This window comes from Megascapheus bottae, chromosome 29, assembly GCF_031878675.1.
Source record: "Megascapheus bottae isolate mThoBot1 chromosome 29, mThoBot2.hap1, whole genome shotgun sequence".
In the NCBI taxonomy this organism is placed as follows: domain Eukaryota; kingdom Metazoa; phylum Chordata; class Mammalia; order Rodentia; family Geomyidae; genus Megascapheus; species Megascapheus bottae.
This window is the reverse complement of record NC_143537.1, coordinates 6,874,409-6,894,905: the sequence shown is the minus strand read 5'-3', so window position 1 is coordinate 6,894,905 and position 20,497 is coordinate 6,874,409. Positions and strand designations below refer to the sequence as shown.

Sequence of the window (20,497 nt, the reverse complement as noted above, 5' to 3'; positions counted from 1 at the left end):
CAGTGGGAGGCCACACAATGTCATGCGACGGGTGCTGGCAATAGGACTGTCAGATTTTTAGCTAACAGGCTTTTTATCTTGGCAGTGCCTTCTCCAGCAAGGAAGACTCTGAGCCAGACATTAATAATCAAGTATAAGAAGAATGCCAGAGCGTGGCCTAGTGGGAGAATGCTTGTCTAGCATGCATGAAGCCCTGGGTTCACTTCCTTGGTACCATACACAGAAAAGGCTGGAATTGGTGCTGTGGATCAAGTGGTAGAGCTCCAGCCTTGAGAAAGACCAAGGACAGTGCCCAGGCCCTGAGTTCAAGTCCCAGGACTGGCAAAAAATAGAATATTGATTAGAGATGTCTGCTGTGGGTGCCAGGAGGGTCTATTAGCATGAACTTCTCATTCTATCTCAGAAGCATAAGATCTCTGTCAGCTGGGAAGATGAAGGGAAGTTTCACAATTCAGAAAATTAAAAAAAAAGGGGTCCGGGAGTTTGGCCTAGTGGTTAAAGTGCTTGCCTAGCATGCACGAAGACCTGGGTTCGATTCCTTGGTACCATATACATAGAAAAAAGCTGGAAGTGGTGCTGAGGCTCAAGTGGTAGAGCTCTAGCCTTGAGAAAGTCCAAGGACAGTGCTCAGGCCCTGAGCTCAAGTCCAGGACTGTTAAAAAAAAAAAAAGAAAGAAAGAAAATTAAAAAAAAAATCTCCTGGAACTGCAACTTAAATTCAAAAGTGGTGAGACTTTTCTAAGAGTTCCCACTGTTAAGCTGAATCTGGGTAGCTGTGTGTGTGTATTGATCTTAATTGTCCTACTTGATGTGTTTAACTCCAAACCTTCACATCCTTCCTCCATCTCACCCCACAGGGATAACCAAACAAGCAACAAGATGACCTGCCAAATACAACACCTGGTGTGTTTGCTTGGCCAGGATTGTGTGCTTGCCCTCATGCAGGAAGGACACACACACACACACACACACACACACACACACACACACTCCCCTTCTCTTACTCCTCATGCTCATTCCAGGACTTTCCTCAGGAATGTTCCCCTTTGCCTTCTATAGAGCTATAAGTTCTAAACTCCTGGGAGACAGATCTCTGCAAAATGGTAATTTGGAAGTTCCCATCCCGAAGGCCTCTCTATTGCCAAACCCGTCTCGTGGCACAAAAAGCTTTTTGCATCAACACCATCCTCTTAGTAAATATTTAGTAGAATGCTGGGGTAAGATTTTACTCTTTCAAATATATTAATCCTTCCCTCAAACAGCAAGGCCACCATAGTTGAAGGCGTTGTGTGAAACAGCAGCAGGAGTCTGTAAATCTTTTCTGAAAAGCACCTCAGGGTTCATAGCTTAGGCTTGACGGGCCCTCCAGTTACCCAACTCTGCCTCAGTGGCTCAGAGGCAGCCTTGTTCATTTAACAAAAACCCACGATGTGAGTGGGTTTCCAGTAAACTATTTACACGAGCACACGTTGGGCTAGATTTGGCCATGGGGTGGTTTATAAACCTGGAACTAAAGGGAAAAAAATATTTTAATCTTATACATTTCCTTGGGTTATGCAGGAAGTGCATGATACATCACCACCAACCTCACTTCCTGTGGGCATCCTGGAAGTCCTTTAGAGGCCTGTGTTACAGCTATACTGTCCCCTCCTCCATCATGAGCCTTGCTCTTTGTTCCCCTGGATTCTGTTTCATGCCAGGAACAGATATGGCGGGAACCACCCAGGAGCTGCCAGAGAGGCCCGTGGAGGGAAACAGGGACGTGCTCAGGCCTTGTTACTGCCGACAGACGCCATATTCTACTTTTCCCCTCATATTTTCCACTCCCCTTCAGGCCAGGGGAGAAGGCTGTTCGGTCTCTGCACCATGTTGTAAATCATGAGCTAAGCAGCCCTCCTGTTTTCCGTCTTCCCCTCCTGCCAGATGAATTAATTGTCAGGAATATATTTCTCCCTGCAGAGCAAGAGAGGCGCCTGGAAGATGGAGGGAAAGAGGTAGAGAGGGAGGGCACTGGTTCCAGAGCCTGCAAATCCAGCCTGGCCCTGCTCTCCCCACCCTACCCCTGCAACCCCACTCCTCACATACATCAGCCTTCAGCTGAGAAGCCACAAAACGGCGGAAGCCTTCTCAGTGAGACCATCTTAGTAGATACAAGTTCAAATACACTGTCATGGGTTTGGATGGACTGAGCTTTCTCCTGGCAAATTCCCTGATAACTGTGAGGTAAGGACAGTCCCATGGGGCAGGGAGGGCTGAGTGAGGGAGAGGGGGTCGGGGCCTGCTCCCCCCATGGATTCCCTCCTTCCCGCACCACACTAATATTTGAAGAAAAAAAGGAAAACCCCAGTGTGTACACACACACACACACACACACACACACACACACACACACACACACACACACACACAGAGGAGTTTGGAAAACCAACACTCCTCAGAATAAACACCAGGTTCCCTTCCCAGAACATCCTTCGCCTCCCACTCCTGGAAGGCCCCTGGGGCCTCTTCCTGGTCCTTCAACTTAGCTTGAGGGCCACCTTCCATTGCCTCACTCCTCTGCACCCCCGGGCCTTGGCCCCAGGATCTGTGATGTGGAACTGTACATAAACCCAGCAGAGCTGAGGGGAATGAGGCCTTCTGGGAGTAGCTCAGGGGAGATGACATTGTTTGGGGAGCCTTCTTAGGGACAGTTGCCTATGTTTGACAAATGCTACTTGCACCTCTTTGTCACACACTGTACAGCAGACCAGTCATCATCAAAGCCATAACCAAGACTGCCCTGGGGGGGCAGACATGGTTGTGAAAGTGGATCTGCAAGAGCAAGAACACAGCACCCCAAAAGGATGATGGAAAGCATCCTAAACTTTGTAAAGCAGAATTTAAAACATTTTTGTGCTGTGGAGAATTCACAGACTACTCCCCATATAAGTAAATATCACAAGACAAAGGCCTTCAAGATATATTTGTATCTGAGAAATGCCAACCACATTTTAATTCTCTGGCCTTCTTTTTTCTTAATTCTGGTTCTGGGGCTGGATCTCAGGACCTGAGCACTGGCTCTGATGTGCCACACTTACTTGCGCCACACCTCCACTTCTAGATTTTTTGGTGGTTGGAGACAAGAGTCTATGAATCTTCATTCTCAGATTTCAGCCTCCTTAGTAGTTTGGATTATAGAGGCAGGATCTGCCTCTGTCTAGCACCTAGCTTTTCTATCTTGCTGGGGTATTGAGCTAGGACAGGCTTTTTCCTGTGACGTAACTACCTCTGTTTAAAATGGCAAAAATGAGCTCTGGGTCAAATTTAAGGTCAAAATCATATAAATACCACCAAAATGTTGACTTTTCCCCAGGGCAGTTTGAAACCTGGAATGGCCACTATGAGAGACCCACTTTTCTGTTAAAACCACCGTCCTTCCCCTTACCTCTGCGTAATCCGCGACCAGGTAAAGCTCCACATACTTCATTGAGTGCAAATTGTCTCTTTTCATCTAAGAAAGACAGAAGCAGAGCAGAGCTGTAGAGATGGTGGACTTGGCCTCCATTAAAGAAACAAAACAATAACAAAAAGCCAGTTGAGAAATACAGCAGATGACTAGTGAGCAGTAGAGATAACACACTGCCAGCCACAGTCCCAAATAACCTTTGAACCACGTTTCTCCACTGTTCAGTATAAACCATGACTCTTGTGCACAGGATAGAAGTGGCTATTTCACATTTCTTTTTTTTTTTCACCTTCTATACTATTTTGTTTTTGGTTGGTTGTGGGGCTTGAACTCAGGGCCTGGGAGTTGTCTCTGAGCTCTTTTGCTCAAGACTAGAGCTCTACACTTTGAGCCACAGTGCCATTCTGATTTTTGAGGGGTTAATTGGAGATAAGAGTCTCATGGGGACTTTTCTGCCCAGGCTGGCTTTGAACTGCAAACCTCAGATCCAGCCTCCTGAGTAGCTAGGATTATAGGTATGAGCCACTGGAGACCAGCCAACATCTGTTTTAAATGTAGTGTTTCTTTCCCAAACAGTTTTTCTTTTAGGCGGTTATGTCATAATCAACAGTGATTTTAGAATAAAAGAAGCAAGCTTTTCCATCCCTTAATTTGGAAATTCACCTGGAGTCAAAGGAAAGATAAGCCTAGTAGTCCCAGACTGACTTACACAGAGGGGTTTGGAACTCACCCTGCGAGGTTGTTTCTTGGTCTGCTGTGTAAACTGAAGGGCCCAGTTTCCGGCGATGGGCCTGGAGTGCTCAAACCCACAGTTGCCAGTGGGCAGCTTGAGATGTTCAGATCTATAAATAAGGTGTTGTCCCTGGCTGTCAGGGAGGGGCTCGATGATGTAGCTGAGGTTACTTCTCACCATAATCAGTCCTCTGTTGACAGGAGAAATAGAATCTCTGGTCAAAGATAGTGAGATGGAAGAGTCCCTCATAGAGGCCCATAAGTGAAATGGCATGGATGGTTTGATCCCCACTCCTATGTGGCCCCAGTGCCCCATCATCAATGCCAGACAAAAATTTGACATCTTTTCCCTTCCTAGAAACACACATTATGGAGATAGAGCCCACAGCCTCAGTACACTTGGACCTCCCAACCCATTACAGGTTGGGAAGCTCTGAACTCTGCATGTGACAAGATACAAATCTACCTATGATTCAAAAGAAATAAAAATCATTTTTCTTTTCTTTTTTTTGTGGGTCATGGGGCTTGAACTCTGGACCTGGGTATTGTCCCTAAGCTCTTCAACTCAAGGCTACCGCCCTACCCCTTGAGTCACAGCCCCACTTCCTATTTTCTAGTGGTTAATTGGAGTTAAGAGTCTCAGGTTCTTTAATGCCCGGGCTGGCTTTGAACTGTGATCTTCACATCTCAGCCTCCCAAGTAACAAGGATTATGGGCGAGAGCAACTGCACCGATGAACATTATTTTTCAAAATGTTTCGGGTCCACAGTGGAGTGGATCTGCAGAAATGGAACCCATGGATACAGAAGTCTGACTGTGGGTCATGGTCCACGGAAGGACAGCCATTCATTCTACAAACATTCATCAGGCTCTCCTTTATATACGCCGGGCCAATTGCTGAGGATTGAACAGGGAACAAAGTGTCTGCCCTCAAGAAGCACAGTGCGAACACTGTAACATGAGCAGTCTTCCACTCTTCAGGGATGGATGGGACAGTGCCACATCAGCTAGGTCTCTAAAGGCTGCGGGGACTCGGAAGAAAGTGCTCGCTGCTGATGGCTTCCATGTGGAAGGTGGGTGGGGCTCAGGTGGAAGCTACCTGACTGCCCTTCTCCACATGGGGAGAGGAACACCACATCAAGAGGATGGGATTCAAGCCATGGGAAGGATGAAGCCAGGACAACTTCCCCAGCATCCTGGTAGCATTTCATGTACTCCAAGACCCCACTCAGGCTCTTGTCTCCCAACCAGTTCCAAACCTATAGCATCAGAGACGCTGCTGTTGTCAAGTGGCAGTTGTGTCCTCTCAGTCTATCTTGACCCCACAGCTGACCCCCACTCCCTCCTGGTGCCAGCCCCAGGTTTTGACCTTTGGGGAGAGCCTATAAAGCTCTCAGGAAAGACCTCGCTGGGTGGTGAGTGGCTGTAGCCCTGCCCAGATCCCATCCCTGGCTGACCTGGTCCCTGTGCCATGGATCCCTGCCAACTTCCCCACTGACGACACAGGCGTCCTCCCCGGGCTGACGCAGTCCCACCCTCCTGGCCCGCTGGGGGACACACCTCGGTGCTCCCTCAGCGGCTGGAGGTCACATCCATCCCCCATCTCCACAGGAAAGGGCAGAGTGGAGAGGGCCATCAGTGGGCATCCTGTTCCCAGCCTATGACCTCCCTCCTGCTGATCAGGTCTCAACCTCCACCACAATGCTGGCACCACAGAAGGGCTGGTCCCCAGGCCAACTGGGGGTTCTGCGAGTGCCTGGCAGCTCTGTCTGTCAGTGTCACACCCAGTGAGGGGAAAGTTCCACACTGGAATCGGGGCAGGTTCACAGCTGGGCCAGCTATCACATGATTAAACCTCTGGACCACGCAGGACAGAGACCATGCCCAAATGTGAAGCACGATGGGTAAGAAGCTTCACAGTGGCTATGGAGGATGGAGCCTGTGCTACGGGCCGGGCGCTAACACATCTTTTCTTTATTTATATCAAACATCCCTCACGAGGGAGAGGATATCTCTGGTCCTCCCTGAGGGTAGAGTGGGAACACAAAGGCTCAGGAAGTCTCATTAATTAACCCAAAGTCACACAAGTAGTAAAAGCAAGTAGTGGAGCATTCTGGATCCAGATACCTCAATCTTTACCTTGACTTTACTTTGGGGATCACAAAGGTATCCTCAGTTTGCACATGGCCTCAGATGACAGAGCCAGCAATTCTTTTTTTGTGTGTGTGATGAACTATGACCCCAACTGGCTTGTCTACAGTGGGACCCCAGGATTTGGGGAGAGTACTTTTAAAGACACCCACATAACTAAACTCATGGGAAACTAGCACATGAGACATGAAGTAATCATTAAAAAAAATTGATATAGGGCCGGGAGTTTGGCCTAGTGGTAGAGCGCTTGCCTAGCATGCACGAAGACCTGGGTTCGATTCCTTGGTACCACGTACTTAGAAAAAGCCAGAAGTGGTGCTGAGGCTCAAGTGGTAGAGTTCTAGCCTTGAGAAAAATCCAAGGACAGTGCTCACACCCTGAGCTCAAGCCCAGGACTGGCAAAAAAAAAAAAAGAAAAGAAAATTGATATAACCATGTGTAACAGGCATAATGTCAAGTTGGAAAAATATACAGAAACTATATGTACACATAGGATAATTATGTTGTGGTATAGATAGATAGATAGATAGATAGATAGATAGATAGATAGATAGATAGATAGAAAATTCAATGCTAAAAGTTATATGATGACAATTTTCAGTAAACATTGTCCTTAAAAAATAAGTAACTTTCTAACCAAGTACTCGTCCTACGAATAAACAACAAACCACAGGTACAAACACAGACACACAGAGATGCATAGACAGACAAAGTTTTCCAGAGAGTACTCAGGCTTAGGCAGAAACCATAGACAGTATTGGCTGGATTTCTTCACAAATGGTATCTATTCCTCATATTTATACCATGTGGGGTTGGAGTATGGCACAGGTGGTAAAGCACTAGCTAATGAGTGGAAGCTTCACATACCAAATTCAAATCTTGGTCTCAGAAGGAAATAAAAAGGAGATTTATGCATTCAACAAGTTAGGTTACACATTTATAGAGTGGGGATATAGATATTGGACACTCTCAGTGATATGGTGGGGTACTCTTCTGGAGTCTCTAAGGGCTCTTATTTACTAACTTAGCCCAATTTCTCCAATGTGTTAGGGACCCAAATCATGTTACAAAGTATTATAGCACATATAAGAATTCCTTTTTGCAAGTAAATATGCACTTTCTTTGACACTGTTTTGCTATTGTGAGGTATCACTTCTTCAACTTTGCAGTCACCCACTGAGTCGCCTTAGACCAGGGTGCAGACAGATACCAGCTGGAGGACCACGGAGGCCCTGTGCCTCTCAGTCAGGCTTACCGGCGGTTCCCAGCAGAGCTTGGTTGCTATGACATCCCAAGGCCAGGAGGCCCGGCTGCTCCTCCCCTAGGACTGGGATGGAGGCATGGGACATCTCCAGCTCTGACATCTGTCATCTGGTTTCTTCAGGTATGGGGGGGCAGTGGTCGGGTCTCCCCCCCCCACCCCGCCACACACACACACCCAAGCCGGAAACATACAAACCAGAAACACATGGGCGGCTGGCTACTTCGGCACAGCTGCTGGAGTGATTCACCAGGGGCAGAGCCAAGTTCCCACCACTAAAGGCAGAGCAGGGGTGGAAGGGGGGGGAAGCCCTGAGAAGTGGGTCACAACTGCAGGGGTCTGGTCCCCTTCTCTCTTCTCGGGAAGGACTTTGTTTACTCCTGGACTGCAGCTGGGAATGGCCAGGGGCTTGTAAACACCAGGGACTAGCCAGTTGGCTTGGCTCAACCAAATCACTTGAGTGGGGGATTTGAGGCTGGCTGGGTTATCGCTTCTCCCTGGCAAAACCTATTTCCTGCCTAATTCCCTCAGGAGATGCACCGCACAGCTTGACACAGGAGCCGGGGTCCAATTCACACACACACACACACACACACACACACACACACACACACACACATACACACGCGCGCGGGCCTGCTTGGAAGAGGGGCTGTTGCTTTTTATGGAAATCTGGCAAACTCTTCATGGGGTTTTGCTGTTACAAGATGAGGTGAAGCTCACATGTTCGGCAAGTACTGTGGAATTTAGCCAGGCGCTTGAATCATGTCCATCCTGCCTGTCCTGGATGCTTATGTGACAGAGGAGGAAACCGAGGACTCCCAAACCACAACAGCTGTTGTGCTTATTGCACGCAGCAGGCACTCAACAATAACCCGCCGAATGAAAGTAGCAACCGCCATGGAATGAAGATGGAAGGATATTCAGAATTCTGCTCCTTATGATCACCTACATTTTAAGACCATTCACCCCAGAAAATGTGTGCGTTTCCTAGGGTTTTCTTCATGGGTCTCGACTCCCTGCACCCACTCCAACCACACAACGGTCCTTGGCCTTGGGCTGGCTCTGCTTGTCTTGTGAACCCCATCTCTCGAGAGAGTTCCCGGGGCTCTCCTGCAGTATCAGGGTCTCTTACCGAACACCCCGGCAAGTGCTGAGGCTGACACTGGACTCTCTCGTGTTTCTCACGGTGCCGTGGTAAAAGCAGTGGTTCTGGCAAAGGAAGAGAAAGAGGAGGTCAGGGCACACAGAACTGGTTCATGTCATGACCCTGATAGACAACTGATCACCTGTTCCTGCTCTACGCTACCCTCACATTCCTCAGTCCATAGGTCAAAAAGCCTTGGAAGCTGGGCACCAGCGGCTCATGCTTTGATTCTAGCTACTCAGGAGGCTGAGACCAGAGGATCACGGTTCAAAGCCAGCCTGGGCATGAAAGTCCCTGAGACTCTTATCTCTAATGAACCACCAAAAAAGTAGAAGTAGCTCTGTGGCTCCAACTTGTAGAGTCCTAGCCTTGAGCAAAAAGAAATCTGGGATACCTCGGCAAATATCATTCTGTCCCCTGACCAGATGAAGCTGAGGGATGAGGGTTTTTCCAAAGACCTCCCCGCTTTGTGGGAGAGCCCAGGGTTTTCACATCTGGTCATATGGATTTACAGGAGTTCCCTAATCCACATCCCGAGAAGAAAAGGAAATGTCACAAAGAGACACAAACATAAACAGAACTAGGTGAAGATGGAGGTCAAGACCAGAGCAAGAAGAGCACAAGCTGGGGGACACCCAGGATCCCCCCCACCAATAGGGCTGGGAAGGAAGGTAACCCTGCCTTGTAGCACCTTGGTTCTGAGCTTTCACCTTGCAGAATTGTGAGCAAATACATTTTGATACATCAGCCCTAAGGAAATGAATGCGTCGCCTCCACCCCCCAAACCCATAACCTGGTTCTTACTTGCCTTGGCTCCTGTTTTCTTTGCTTCCTGATGCCCTTCTGTAGCCATTGCCTCCCCCCAAACCAGCTGGGTCCCCCTCCATTGTTCATGTCTGCCATCACCAGCCCCAGGAAGGTTATAACAGCCAGACAGACACCCAGCTGCCATTGTCAGGTGTTGACAGTCTTGTGGGAGCCAGTCCTCACTTAGAAAGACAAAGATCACTCCAAACAAACTTTATGGCACTGACAGAGTGCCTCACTGAGCTGGGGAACCAGCTAAGAGCATGGCTCAGTAGCCATGCTGTCTAAACTCCTGTGCTGCCAAAACAACCACCACCAAACACAAAAAGGTAACCAGGAACCATTCCTGTATGCCTCTTCCCCAGTGGGAGATGATCAGGCTGGGACAGAGGCAAACCCCCTGGGTACACGTTCTGAAAAGGGTCTAAAGAAAGATATAAACCACACAGCAAGGACATGGGAGTCTTCTCTTTGTCTTCCAACACTTTGAACTTGAGCAGAGCCCATCTTTAAATGTTCAGGGTCTTTAGGCTCACCTCCTTCCCCGCCCTGGGCCTGAGTCCAATTTGCTAACTCAGTTGATGTGTTTTTGGGTAGACTATTATCTAGGCTCCATCACTGACAGCCTCTGGTCCTCCCATCATTGGGCCTGCCTCAGTGAGGATGGAGAGTGCTGTAAACAAGGGGACTAGCTTTACAATGCACACAGAACTGCAGAGTAGCCGGCCCAGAGCAGCAGGCAGTAAACATTGGTGGCCACATTCTTGTTAAATTCTTCTTCATTACAGATGGAACCTGGCCTCAAGGGACCTGGAAGTCCAGCAGAGTGCTGAGCCAGGACTTGAGCTGTGTCAGTTCTACATCCTGTGCAGGTGAGCCATGCAGGAAGATCAAGATTCAGGCCAAGTCAACACTTGGCTGTGGGCTCATTGCCTGGACCACACATAAGTAGGCCTGCATCTGCTGATAATCCATCACTCAGGGATTTGGCTCCTCTGTAAGAGGCGACTAAAAAGATACTTTATATCTGTGCCCTTTGACCATTTTTTTCCCTTAGGTGGTGGGGTTTGAACTCTGGGCCTAGGTGCTTTCCCTGAGCTCTTTTGCTCAAGGCTAGGGCTCTACCACTGAGTCACAGCACCACTTCCCGTTTTCTGGCAGTTAACTGGAGGAAAGAGTCTCAAAGACTTTTCTGCCCTGGCTGGCTTTGAACCATGATCCTCTGATCTCAGCCTCCTGAGTAGCTAGGATTGTAGGTGTGGGTCACTGGTGCCCATTTCTTCTTAAAGAGGTAATCCATAATTCAGAAGATGGGCTGGGAAGCCGGGCACCCCCAAATCCCCCTTTTTAACCTGAAACCAGCATCTGCACCCCGAGGATGGCTGCAGATGTATTCAAGTGCTTTCTGCCCACTGCTGCCATGGAATCCATCTCCTTTCTCTGCCTTCACCCAGTCTCTTAATTTGACATGTGGCTGGACCTAACTTCAGACTCCTGGACTTGGGGCCTGGGGTCTAAGCACCCAGCTTCTTGTCCATTCCTAGTCCCTCAGCTCTTTCTGGACATCAAAATTCCCTGGGTCTTAAACAAGTCAGCGGGTGACCTTCAGCCCTTGGCAGAGGGAAGTCACCATGTGGAGGGGACATTCCCTAGCAGTCAGGAAAGGGGGGAGGCAGGCCAACCGCCCCTGGCCAGGAGGCCATCTGCCTGCCACATGGCTCTCCACGTGGGCTCAGGAGCCCGCAGGCAGATCCTCACATCAGTGACTGAACACCTCGACCTGGTCATTGCAACCGTTCACTGCCTGCAGGCTTGAGCCTGCTTCTCGCGGAGAGACCTGGGCCCCTCTCCCCTTCCAGCCAGCAATAGTGGGCTCAGAGTTAGGGGCTCCAGTAGCGAGTAGGTCCCCCAGATTTGGGACATGACTATTACTGAGTGACCTTCCCCAACTAGTACTGGAACCCCACAGCAGGGTGGACCGTAAACTCCACCCTCTGCCTTTCCTGGCCACAAAAGCCTCAGAACTGCATAGGATTCGACTCGGCTAACTTTCCAACCACTGAGGAGACAAGTTCTAGCCTAAGCCTCACCACTTCTGAACCAGGGCACGTGATCTCTCCTCTTCTCCCAATTCCCTCTTCTATACACTGTGGAGTTGGAAAAGCTATTATAAATTCCCATAAGAAGTGATGTGACTCTGCCACCATCCTGATGCTCAGAGACCGGCAGCTCCAATTTTTAAGATTAAACAAAAACAAAAACTGAACAATAATGAGGTCAAGAGGGTTGATGAAGGCCACAAGCTGGTGAGAGCCAAGAATACACAGCTGTGGACTTGAGTCAGTGCTGTCATTCTCTCTCTGCTGGCACATACGCTACGATTCATTTCCCCAATGACCTGGCCTACATTAGAGCCATCGCCCGGAGGCCTGGCCATCGGTCTAGATAAGGTTCCCAGAATTCCTGCTATGTGAGGCCACGTTTGGAGGAGAAGGCAGTCCTGATATTTGGGCCAAGGGCTGTGTGAAATGGTTTATGCCATTCCCGTTTCTCCTTCATTCCTCAGCTTGCAAAATGAGAAGGCTAAGAGCCTCTAGGGTCTGGGTGGGGACTTTGCAAGAGTCCAGTAGCAGAGGAGTCAAGAAAATAATGAAAGCCAGGTGCCAATGACTCACGTCTGTAATCCTAGCTACTTAGGAGGCTGAGAACAGAGGATTGTAGATTGAAGCCTGCTGGCAAAGGGAAAGTCTGTGAGACACTTAAGCTCTTATAAACCACCAAAAAGCCAGAAGTGGAATAGTGGCAAAACAGTAACAGCATCAGCCTTGAGAGAGAAAGCTAAAGGATCCTGAGTTCAAGACCCAGTACTGGCATTAAAAGGAAGAAAGAAAAAAAAAAAGAAAATAGCTGTCCCATGTTTGTCCCAGCTGGGACAAGCTTCAACCAACAAGACCCTGGGGGAAGGAAGGAGGGGTGGAAGAATTTTTTCCACTTTTTTTGTTTCTGAGAGCCTTGAAACTTCTCTGCCTAGTGTGCCAGCAGCAAGCACAAAGCACAAATGAAAGACCAGGGATGAGGTCACTGCATTCCATGGGTTCTCAGGCTGGAGGGGTCGTGGCTGGGGTGTGGGGGCTTTCATACCAGGAAGTATGAGCTCATAGAAAACTTGGGGACAGAGACCATTCTTGAGCTGTGGGTCGGAGAACAGAGGAGCCAGACTCGGAGGGGGTTTTTGTAAAGTTGGATGGGTGAGGATTACCAATGCCCACTCCTGGTCCAGAGGCGGGAGGAAAGGAGGAGCCTGGAGAAGGTATGGGTCACAGCTGGACAGAGCCCATTTTGCCTGCTATTAACCCTGGGCATGCTCTCTACTCTTGCCAGATCCAGGAAGGTCTGGGTGAAGGATGATGGGGCTTCATTCATGTCCAGCTTGAAGAGCCCCTCAGCTTCCTGGCAACCCCGCACTCTATCTCCTAGACCGGTCCATATCCTTCCTGTCCTTCCCCACTTCCGGGGAAGCTGGTAACCTAAGCGGAGCTGTTAGTGATTAAGAGCAAATGGTTACTATCTTGTGACGACTTCTGTATTCAAACTGGGGGTGATAGTTCACGCCTAATCCTACCTAATCTGGGGGTGGAGATCTAAGGATGGGGTTTTCAACCTGGCCCAGGGAGGAGATCAATGAACCACCAGAAAAGCTAGAAATGGAACTGCGGCTCAAGAGGCAGAGCAGCACCAGACTCGAAAGAAAAAGCTAAGGAACAGCACTCAGGCCCAGTATCTCACACACACACACACACACACACACACACACACACACACACACACACAACTAGGAGGAGGAAGTATCCAATATGAAACAGACAACAAAAATAAGGCAACTTTTATAACTTAAAATCACACATGAAAGAAGCAAGCCATGAAATCTATATCCTGATCAGAAGTCCATAAACTGTGTATATCTAGGGAAAGGGATTAATCAACTATCTCAGTGGATGGCTTGACAGAATTATGAGGAAAGGGTTTCTTTTATTTAAAAACTTGTTAGTATGTGGGTAGCTAACATGTCAAGAGGACACACACTTCAAGATGACGCGTTCATTTCTAAACCCTTCCATCCCTTTGTTTAGGGATTTTAGCCACAAAGGATGGGCACCAGGCCCTGTGCGTCTCCTGCTGTCTCCCTTGGTGTTTGGCTGGGGAAAAATCATCTCTTCAGAGTCCCTAGGAACAGGACCCCACTAGAACTGCCAGATAGATAACGGCTGAGCTGAACTTACCTCAGGTTTCAGCGTGGTGGTCTGAGGGGCGCCACTTGGAGTGTAGTGGGTTTCTGTATAGGCTGGAGCAAAAAGGTACCTGACAAGAGTAAGAAGAATGAAAGCAGACATGAATATCTTTTATTGATAAACTCCATCCTCTGGGGCCGTTGCCAGAGATGTTTCCAATTAATCCATTTCTTGAGCTCAGGATCTAGCCACTGTCTCCTTTGCTTTTGCGCTCCAGGCTGGAGCTCTACCCCTTGAACCGCATCTTCCCTTCCAGCTTTTTGATGGATCATTTTATACATGGGCTTTCCTGCCCAGGCTGAACTTGGATCTTCAGATCTCATCCTCCTGATTAGTTGGGATGATAGATGTGAGCTGGCCTCAATTCTCAATTTCCCCCCTCCCCAAGAAGTTAGGATTACAGGTATGAGCCACCGGCACCTGGCTTTACCATTGCTTCTAACAAGGCTGAGGGTGGCAGAATCCAGGAATAACCGGTGAAACAGAGTCCCTTTTCTCTCTAATTCTCTCCAGCCATTCATTCGCCAGTCATCCAGCAGTCTTGAGAGAAATGATGAAAAGCAATTAGCTGATTCCTGCAGTTTGACTCCCTGGTTGCTTTCACAGAGTCCATAATGGATGGCTGGTCTGGTTTTAGAGTGTAATGCTTCATCCTGGGTGCCAGCGGGAGGTGTGAATTGTTCCCACAGGAAATGCGCTTGTGATAAGTACATTCCCATCCTCTGCTGAGTCTCAGAAGAGGCAAAATAAATCATTTATCCAGACCTTTGCTTCCTCTTTTGAAAAAAATGTACCTTCTTGATAAGTTGTCTTGAGGATCAAATGACAGGGCAGGGCCATCGCCGAGGCCTGTAAGCCCAGCTACTCTGGAGGCAGAGGAAGAAGGATCCTGGGTGGAAGCCAGTTCAGGTAGGAAAAGAATTTTACAAGGCCATGTCTCAAAGAACAAACCAGGCAGAATGGCATACACTTAAGACTCTCAGCATGGAGAAAGGCATAAGCCTTAGGAGAATTATAGTCTAAAGCTAACCTGAGCAAAAGTAACAAAACAAAAACATCTCAAGACTATCTGAAAAATAACTAAAGCAAAAAGGACTGGGGACATGGCTCAAGAGGCAGACCATAAGCCTGGCATGTATGAGACACTGGGTTCAAACCCTAGCACATCCCACACCCCAGGCAAAGTATCAAATGACATAACAATGTATACTAAGGCAGTCTAAACATCATGTCCAAAGACAGCATTCTGCATTGAGCCTTGGAGGTTCTCAGATATTTGCTGGTTCTCTGCCAGACATCCGGACAAAAGAGTCTTTCTATGGTTTCTTATTCTGAAGTTCTGCCTCCAGCACCCTTGTCTTAGCATCGAAAAAGGTCCCCTGAAGTCATATAATTGAATCCACTAGACTTTGGGCTACCAAAGGCAGGGATCCCAGATATCCTGGCTAGCTCCTCACTAGCTAAGCAGTGGGTTTAGCTCTCAGCCCTAACAAGTAGGAGGAACCATTTATTTTGAATAAGTGGATGGATGAATAGAGGATGGATGACTGGTGCATGTATGGGTGGGTGGATGGATGATGAATATGTGGTGATAGATGGAGGATGGCTAGATGGGTGAATGGATGTGTGGGTGGATAAATAGATGGATGAATGGGTGGACTGATAATGGATGGATGGACAGAAGAATGAGTGGATAAATGAACAAATGGGTGAATGAATGGGATAGATGGATGGATGGATGGATGGATGGATGGATGGATGGATGGATGAGTGAATAAATGAACAGATGGTTGGGTGGGTTAATAAATGGGATGGATGGATAGGTGTTGGACAGGTAGGTAGATGGATGGAGGGACAGATGGATAGGTGGGTAGATGCATGGATGGAATTTCTGCTTTGCATAGGAGTATGCCTGGTGGCTATCCAACAATGGAAACTTCCAGGGGTGGCATGTTTCTGACTACCCTGCCAGTTCTATCTCCATTGAATTCAGTTCTCACACTGGATTAAGACTTATCTCTGTCACCGTCCATTCCATCTTCTGTATCTCCAGGGAGCAGTGTGTTTTCTCTGCCCCATAACCCCCTTTTCAAATCAACATCTAGTTTAAAAAACACACACGTTGGGCCCCACCCAAGCAAGACCCACTAAATCAGATAGAAACTCCAGGTCTGGGCCCAGCCATCTGTTTTCACTCCTTCCCCAGTGATTCTGACACAGACTAAGAACCAGAGCCCTAGATTGCAAGGTTTTGAGCAAACTTCAGAAATACCACGTAGAGGGCCCACACACCTTACTACCCCAGCCAAGCCTTACCCTCCTGCCTCAGTTATACCCCGGGTCCCACCCAAGCCTCGAAAACCACCAAGTTTGCAATCAGAACCACCCAGTGTGTTCAGTGCTGGGATCTGGTCCTGGTGTACATGTGAGGTGCTCACACCCTCCCTGTTTCATAGTGGAGGCCGGATTCCCATGCCATGTCTATGCTCTTAAAGCAGAGCCGGTGCCAGTGGCTCACGCATGCCATCCTAACTACTCAGGAGGCTGAGATCTGAGGATCATGATTTGAAGCCAGCTGGGGCAGGAAAGTCCATGAGACTCTTATCTCCAACTGACATTGTGACTCAAGTGGCAGAGGTGTTAATCTCCAGGACAAAAAAATCAGCGACATTGCCCAGACCCTGAATTCAAGCCCCAGTACAGGCAAAAGAGAAAAACAAGTTCTGTTATGTTCAGGAGCCAACGGATGACAGAGACCAGAAGAACCACCTGGGACACCATAGCCCCCTGGGGTGGCATCTTGGGCCCTGTACAGCTAACTCTGGGTGAAACATAGACAACTCAGACTCCCCCAGTGGCCTAAAGCAAAACGCACGTGATCTAAATCACAGAAGAAAAACAAAAGCCTCCAACACACACTCCAGACACAAACCCCAACACCACTGTCCTGAGGGGGACAGAAGGAACTGCTCATGGAACTTTGCACGCTCCACAACACAGGGACAGACAGACAGACAGGGTCAACCACCCTGGCCCGTGGATTTCTGGTAACATGGCTAAAACTCCCTCTCAGAAGGGCGGGGCAAGGAGATGAGAAGAAACCCACAAAATTCAAGCTGCCTCTCTCTGCCATCAGATAAGCAAACTGTTTTGTTGGTTTTTTTTTTTAAACAACCAAAAAACAGTGTCAATAATTTCCAACTACCTTGAAAAACAACCCACACCCACACAGGTGGCAACAGCAAACCCTGCTCTCCTCCCCTGACTTCTCCCCTTCCTCCCTCCCTCTCATCTCCTCTGCCTCCTGCTTGCCTTTCCCCCCACCTCCCATCTACCCCTCCTTCTGGTCCGATTCTACCTGGGCCTGCTAAGAATGGACAGATGACGTGGCACAGCTGTTTGGGCCCTGGTGATGAATCGAGAGGCATGGACTCCATCTTACTTGCCCTGGGGGAGTTCTCAATGGCCGCTGGCCCCTTCCAGGCCCCACTCGCCTTCCTACGGCCATTATTAAGGGACTAGGCCCAGGCCAGGAAGGATCCTAGAAAAATAAACGAATAAAACCCTGGGTGGCATCTTGGCATATGACATCCATGCTCTCCGGGCTCTGGGAGTTCTCCTCCTCCATTTCTAACAAACCTTTTGATAGCTTTCTTCCCAACCGTGACCACAGCCCCAGCCAGTCCATCCATCCCAGTCGGTCTGTACATATTAACACTAGTGAGGATTGATTCTGTGCACAAGTTACAGACTGTATTCAATTTTCCTTTCCTTCCTCTTTCTTTTGCTGGTAAACTAGGGACTGAACCCAGGACCTCATACGTGTTGAACAAAAGCTTTATCACTAAGCCACACACCCAGCCCCTCGGCCCTCCTTTTTGGATGATGAAAAGGCAATGTTCAGGAAAAGGCAGCCCCTGGGAAGCTCTGAGGGCCCAGGGCCCTGCCCCAGAGCGAAACAACAGCGAGGGGGGGGGTGGTCTTCAACAGCAATGGGTGGGGGGCTTCCATGCTGCTCCCTAAACAGAAGGGGGGCAGGACTCCTCATTGTGCTTTTCCATTATTTGCTGGAGACTGTCTGCACAAGCACTGTTTACTCCTCTGGCTGGCAGGGTCTTTACTTAATCCCCCTCTTGGCTGCCTCTATGATGACTTATGGTCCCAGACAGCCTAGGGCCAGGCATCCCAGGGTCCCTCAAAATGTCCTCCCTAACCTTTCGTGGGCATGTAGTGTAATCGGCTAAGAACAGTTGGAGGAAATGGAAATTTTCTCTGAAATTGTAAAGCACAAATGTTCTCTTCAAGCAGTCTTTTAGCAACCAGCTTGGGGTAAACCACTACTGCCTTTGTCCATCAGATTAGCAAACCACTGCTGATGACAGAGAAGACAGATGATGGAGAAGCAGTGGAGGAGGGGTCCTGCTACAGAGATAAGCGGGGGGGAGGGGGGGCAGGGGAGGAACTCAAGCCGTTGAAGGAAAGAGCTGAAGACTCCTGTAGCTCTGAGGACATGTTTAGAAAGAGGTGGGGAGGACAAAGCTGCCCTGGGCGGGGGGAGGGGGGGAGGGGGAGGGTTTGAAGCAAAAGGTTAACACGGGTGGTAGGAGAAGCAATTCCTTGCTTGGTCCTCTTTAGACTCTGATCAAATATTTCAGTAACTTGGATAAACTTGTTCATGTTTTCTTAGCCTCTTAAAGCACTAGTCATGGCCAGAGCTCAAGTCTGGACCAGAGAGAGCAGGAGAGGGAGGAAATGGGCAGAGGGAGAAAGGGGAGGGGAGAGAAGAGAGCAGTCATGTTTTTTTTGTGTGTGTGTGTGTTAGCACTCAAACTTGAACTCGGGGCCCGGGCACATGTCCCTTAGCTTTATTCTGCTCCAAGCTGGTACTCTACCACTTGACACACCTCCTCTTCCAGCTTTTTTCTGGTTAACTGAAGGTAAGAGTCTTTCCTACCAAGGATGGCTTTGAACTTTGATCCCCAGATCCCAGCCTGCTGAGTGGCTTGGGATTACAGGCGTGAGCCACTGTGCCAGCCAGGAACCTGAGAACCTGAAAAGCCCTCATAGATTCCAGGACCATCTGCTGTCCCTGGCTGTCTGGGTTCCAGTCCACAGTCTAGAGATAACCGAGGACCCCACACCCACCAGACTGGATGACTGACAGCGCCACCCCAGAGTCAGAGCTCAGTCACAGTCCTGGTGTGGAAATCAGGTGCCAGCCCAGTGCTAGCTCATGACTGGACTGTCCATGAGTCCCTGAGGCTGTCCTGTCCAAACTTTCAGCATCCTTCTATTCCATGAGCTAGCTCTCATCTTCTCTAAAATGGGTCCTCAGGCTGTAGCTACTACAACAAAACTGTCTTTCTGTTGTTGTATGGATTAATCTAAGGGCTTCACCGATATGGACTACCACTTCAGTCCTTTTGCTTTGAATTCTTGTTCAGGTAAGTTTCCTGACTAACTTTGCACAAGCCCCTCCCCTCCTCCCATGATTCTCCTGCCTTGTCCTCCTGAGTAGCTAGGATTACAGGTGTACAGTACTGTCAACAAAACAATCTTTATCTACTTCTTCCTTTGCCCACATCCCATTTTTTACAAATCTTTTTTTTAAGAATAAAAGCAGCCAGTCAGGCACCAGTGGATCCACCTGTAATCCCAGGTCCTCGGGAGGCTGAGATCTGGAGGGCTGGAATTCAAGGGCAGCCCATGCAGAAAAGTCTGTGAAACTCCATCTCAAAAAATAAGGAGCAAAAACTAGGCTGGAGCGGGTGGTAGAGTACTGGTTCCCAGCAAGCACAAGACTCTGGGTTCAAACCCAAGTATCAACAAAAAGTGGAATAAAAGGAACATACCCAACATCAAACAGTTACATTTTGTGTCAGTCTCAATAAATGAGAGCACACTAAATAGCTAGCTATCTGTAGTAGATCAGGACATCCAGACACTCTGAGAAGGGCATCAATATTAGGTAAAATGTCACATAGTGACACACAGTGACAGGGACACATGTGAGAGTCGGTTTCAGCCCATACTGTGGGTGCTGGTCCACTCAGTCTTCTGAGTCTCGAGTCCCACACATCTGCCTGGCCACTCACTCCACGAGAATGGACTGAGGCCAGCCCTAAGTGGAAAACCCTGAGATAGCAGTTGGAAAAAGAGCAACCCAGAGGGAGGCTGGGTTCTGGGGCTGCCTTCCCACTACCATGATGGCAAAGCTCCCCGGGGCAGAGGCGGGCAGGCAGGCAGAGGGCATCACCGTCTAGGCTCCAGAAGGAGAGTCACCATTTCACAACCCACCTGTTAACGTCCTTCCTAGCACAGTTGCAGTCACTATTTTCATTTCCCCTATCAATCTGAGTACCCAGCTGTAAAAGAGAGTGCACAGATGTTTGCGTGTGTGTGTGGGGGGGGGTGTGTATGCACAGATGGGTGCATGCTGAGGGTGTTTTCCTCCTTAAGCCTTCAATCTAGGATCTGCACATGGAGAAACAATAAGGTTCTAGAATATAAGCACTCCTCACATCCCTTCCAAGCTTAGCTCACCCTTCGTGCTTGTCAGTCTCCCACTGATAGTCCCCTTCCGTGACTCCTTTCCTTCCGGGAAAGGGGGTCTCGGAAAGAGAAGCCAAGACTGAGATAATGCTGCCATTGTAGCCTCTGGCCCT

At 48.8% G+C, this 20,497-nt stretch overlaps 1 protein-coding gene across 1 annotated transcript in view; it reads right to left on the bottom strand.

Moving 5' to 3' along the window:
* Positions 1 to 20,497, bottom strand: part of Adam19 (ADAM metallopeptidase domain 19) — a 63,737-nt gene that overhangs the window by 21,521 nt on the left and 21,719 nt on the right. The window contains exons 4-7 of the mRNA XM_090320713.1: positions 13,824 to 13,902; positions 8,725 to 8,801; positions 4,176 to 4,368; positions 3,425 to 3,490 (exon numbers count right to left, since the gene is read on the bottom strand). Of these exons, the coding sequence (XP_090176839.1) occupies positions 3,425 to 3,490; positions 4,176 to 4,368; positions 8,725 to 8,801; positions 13,824 to 13,902 (415 nt within the window). The remainder of the gene's footprint in view (positions 1 to 3,424; positions 3,491 to 4,175; positions 4,369 to 8,724; positions 8,802 to 13,823; positions 13,903 to 20,497) is intronic.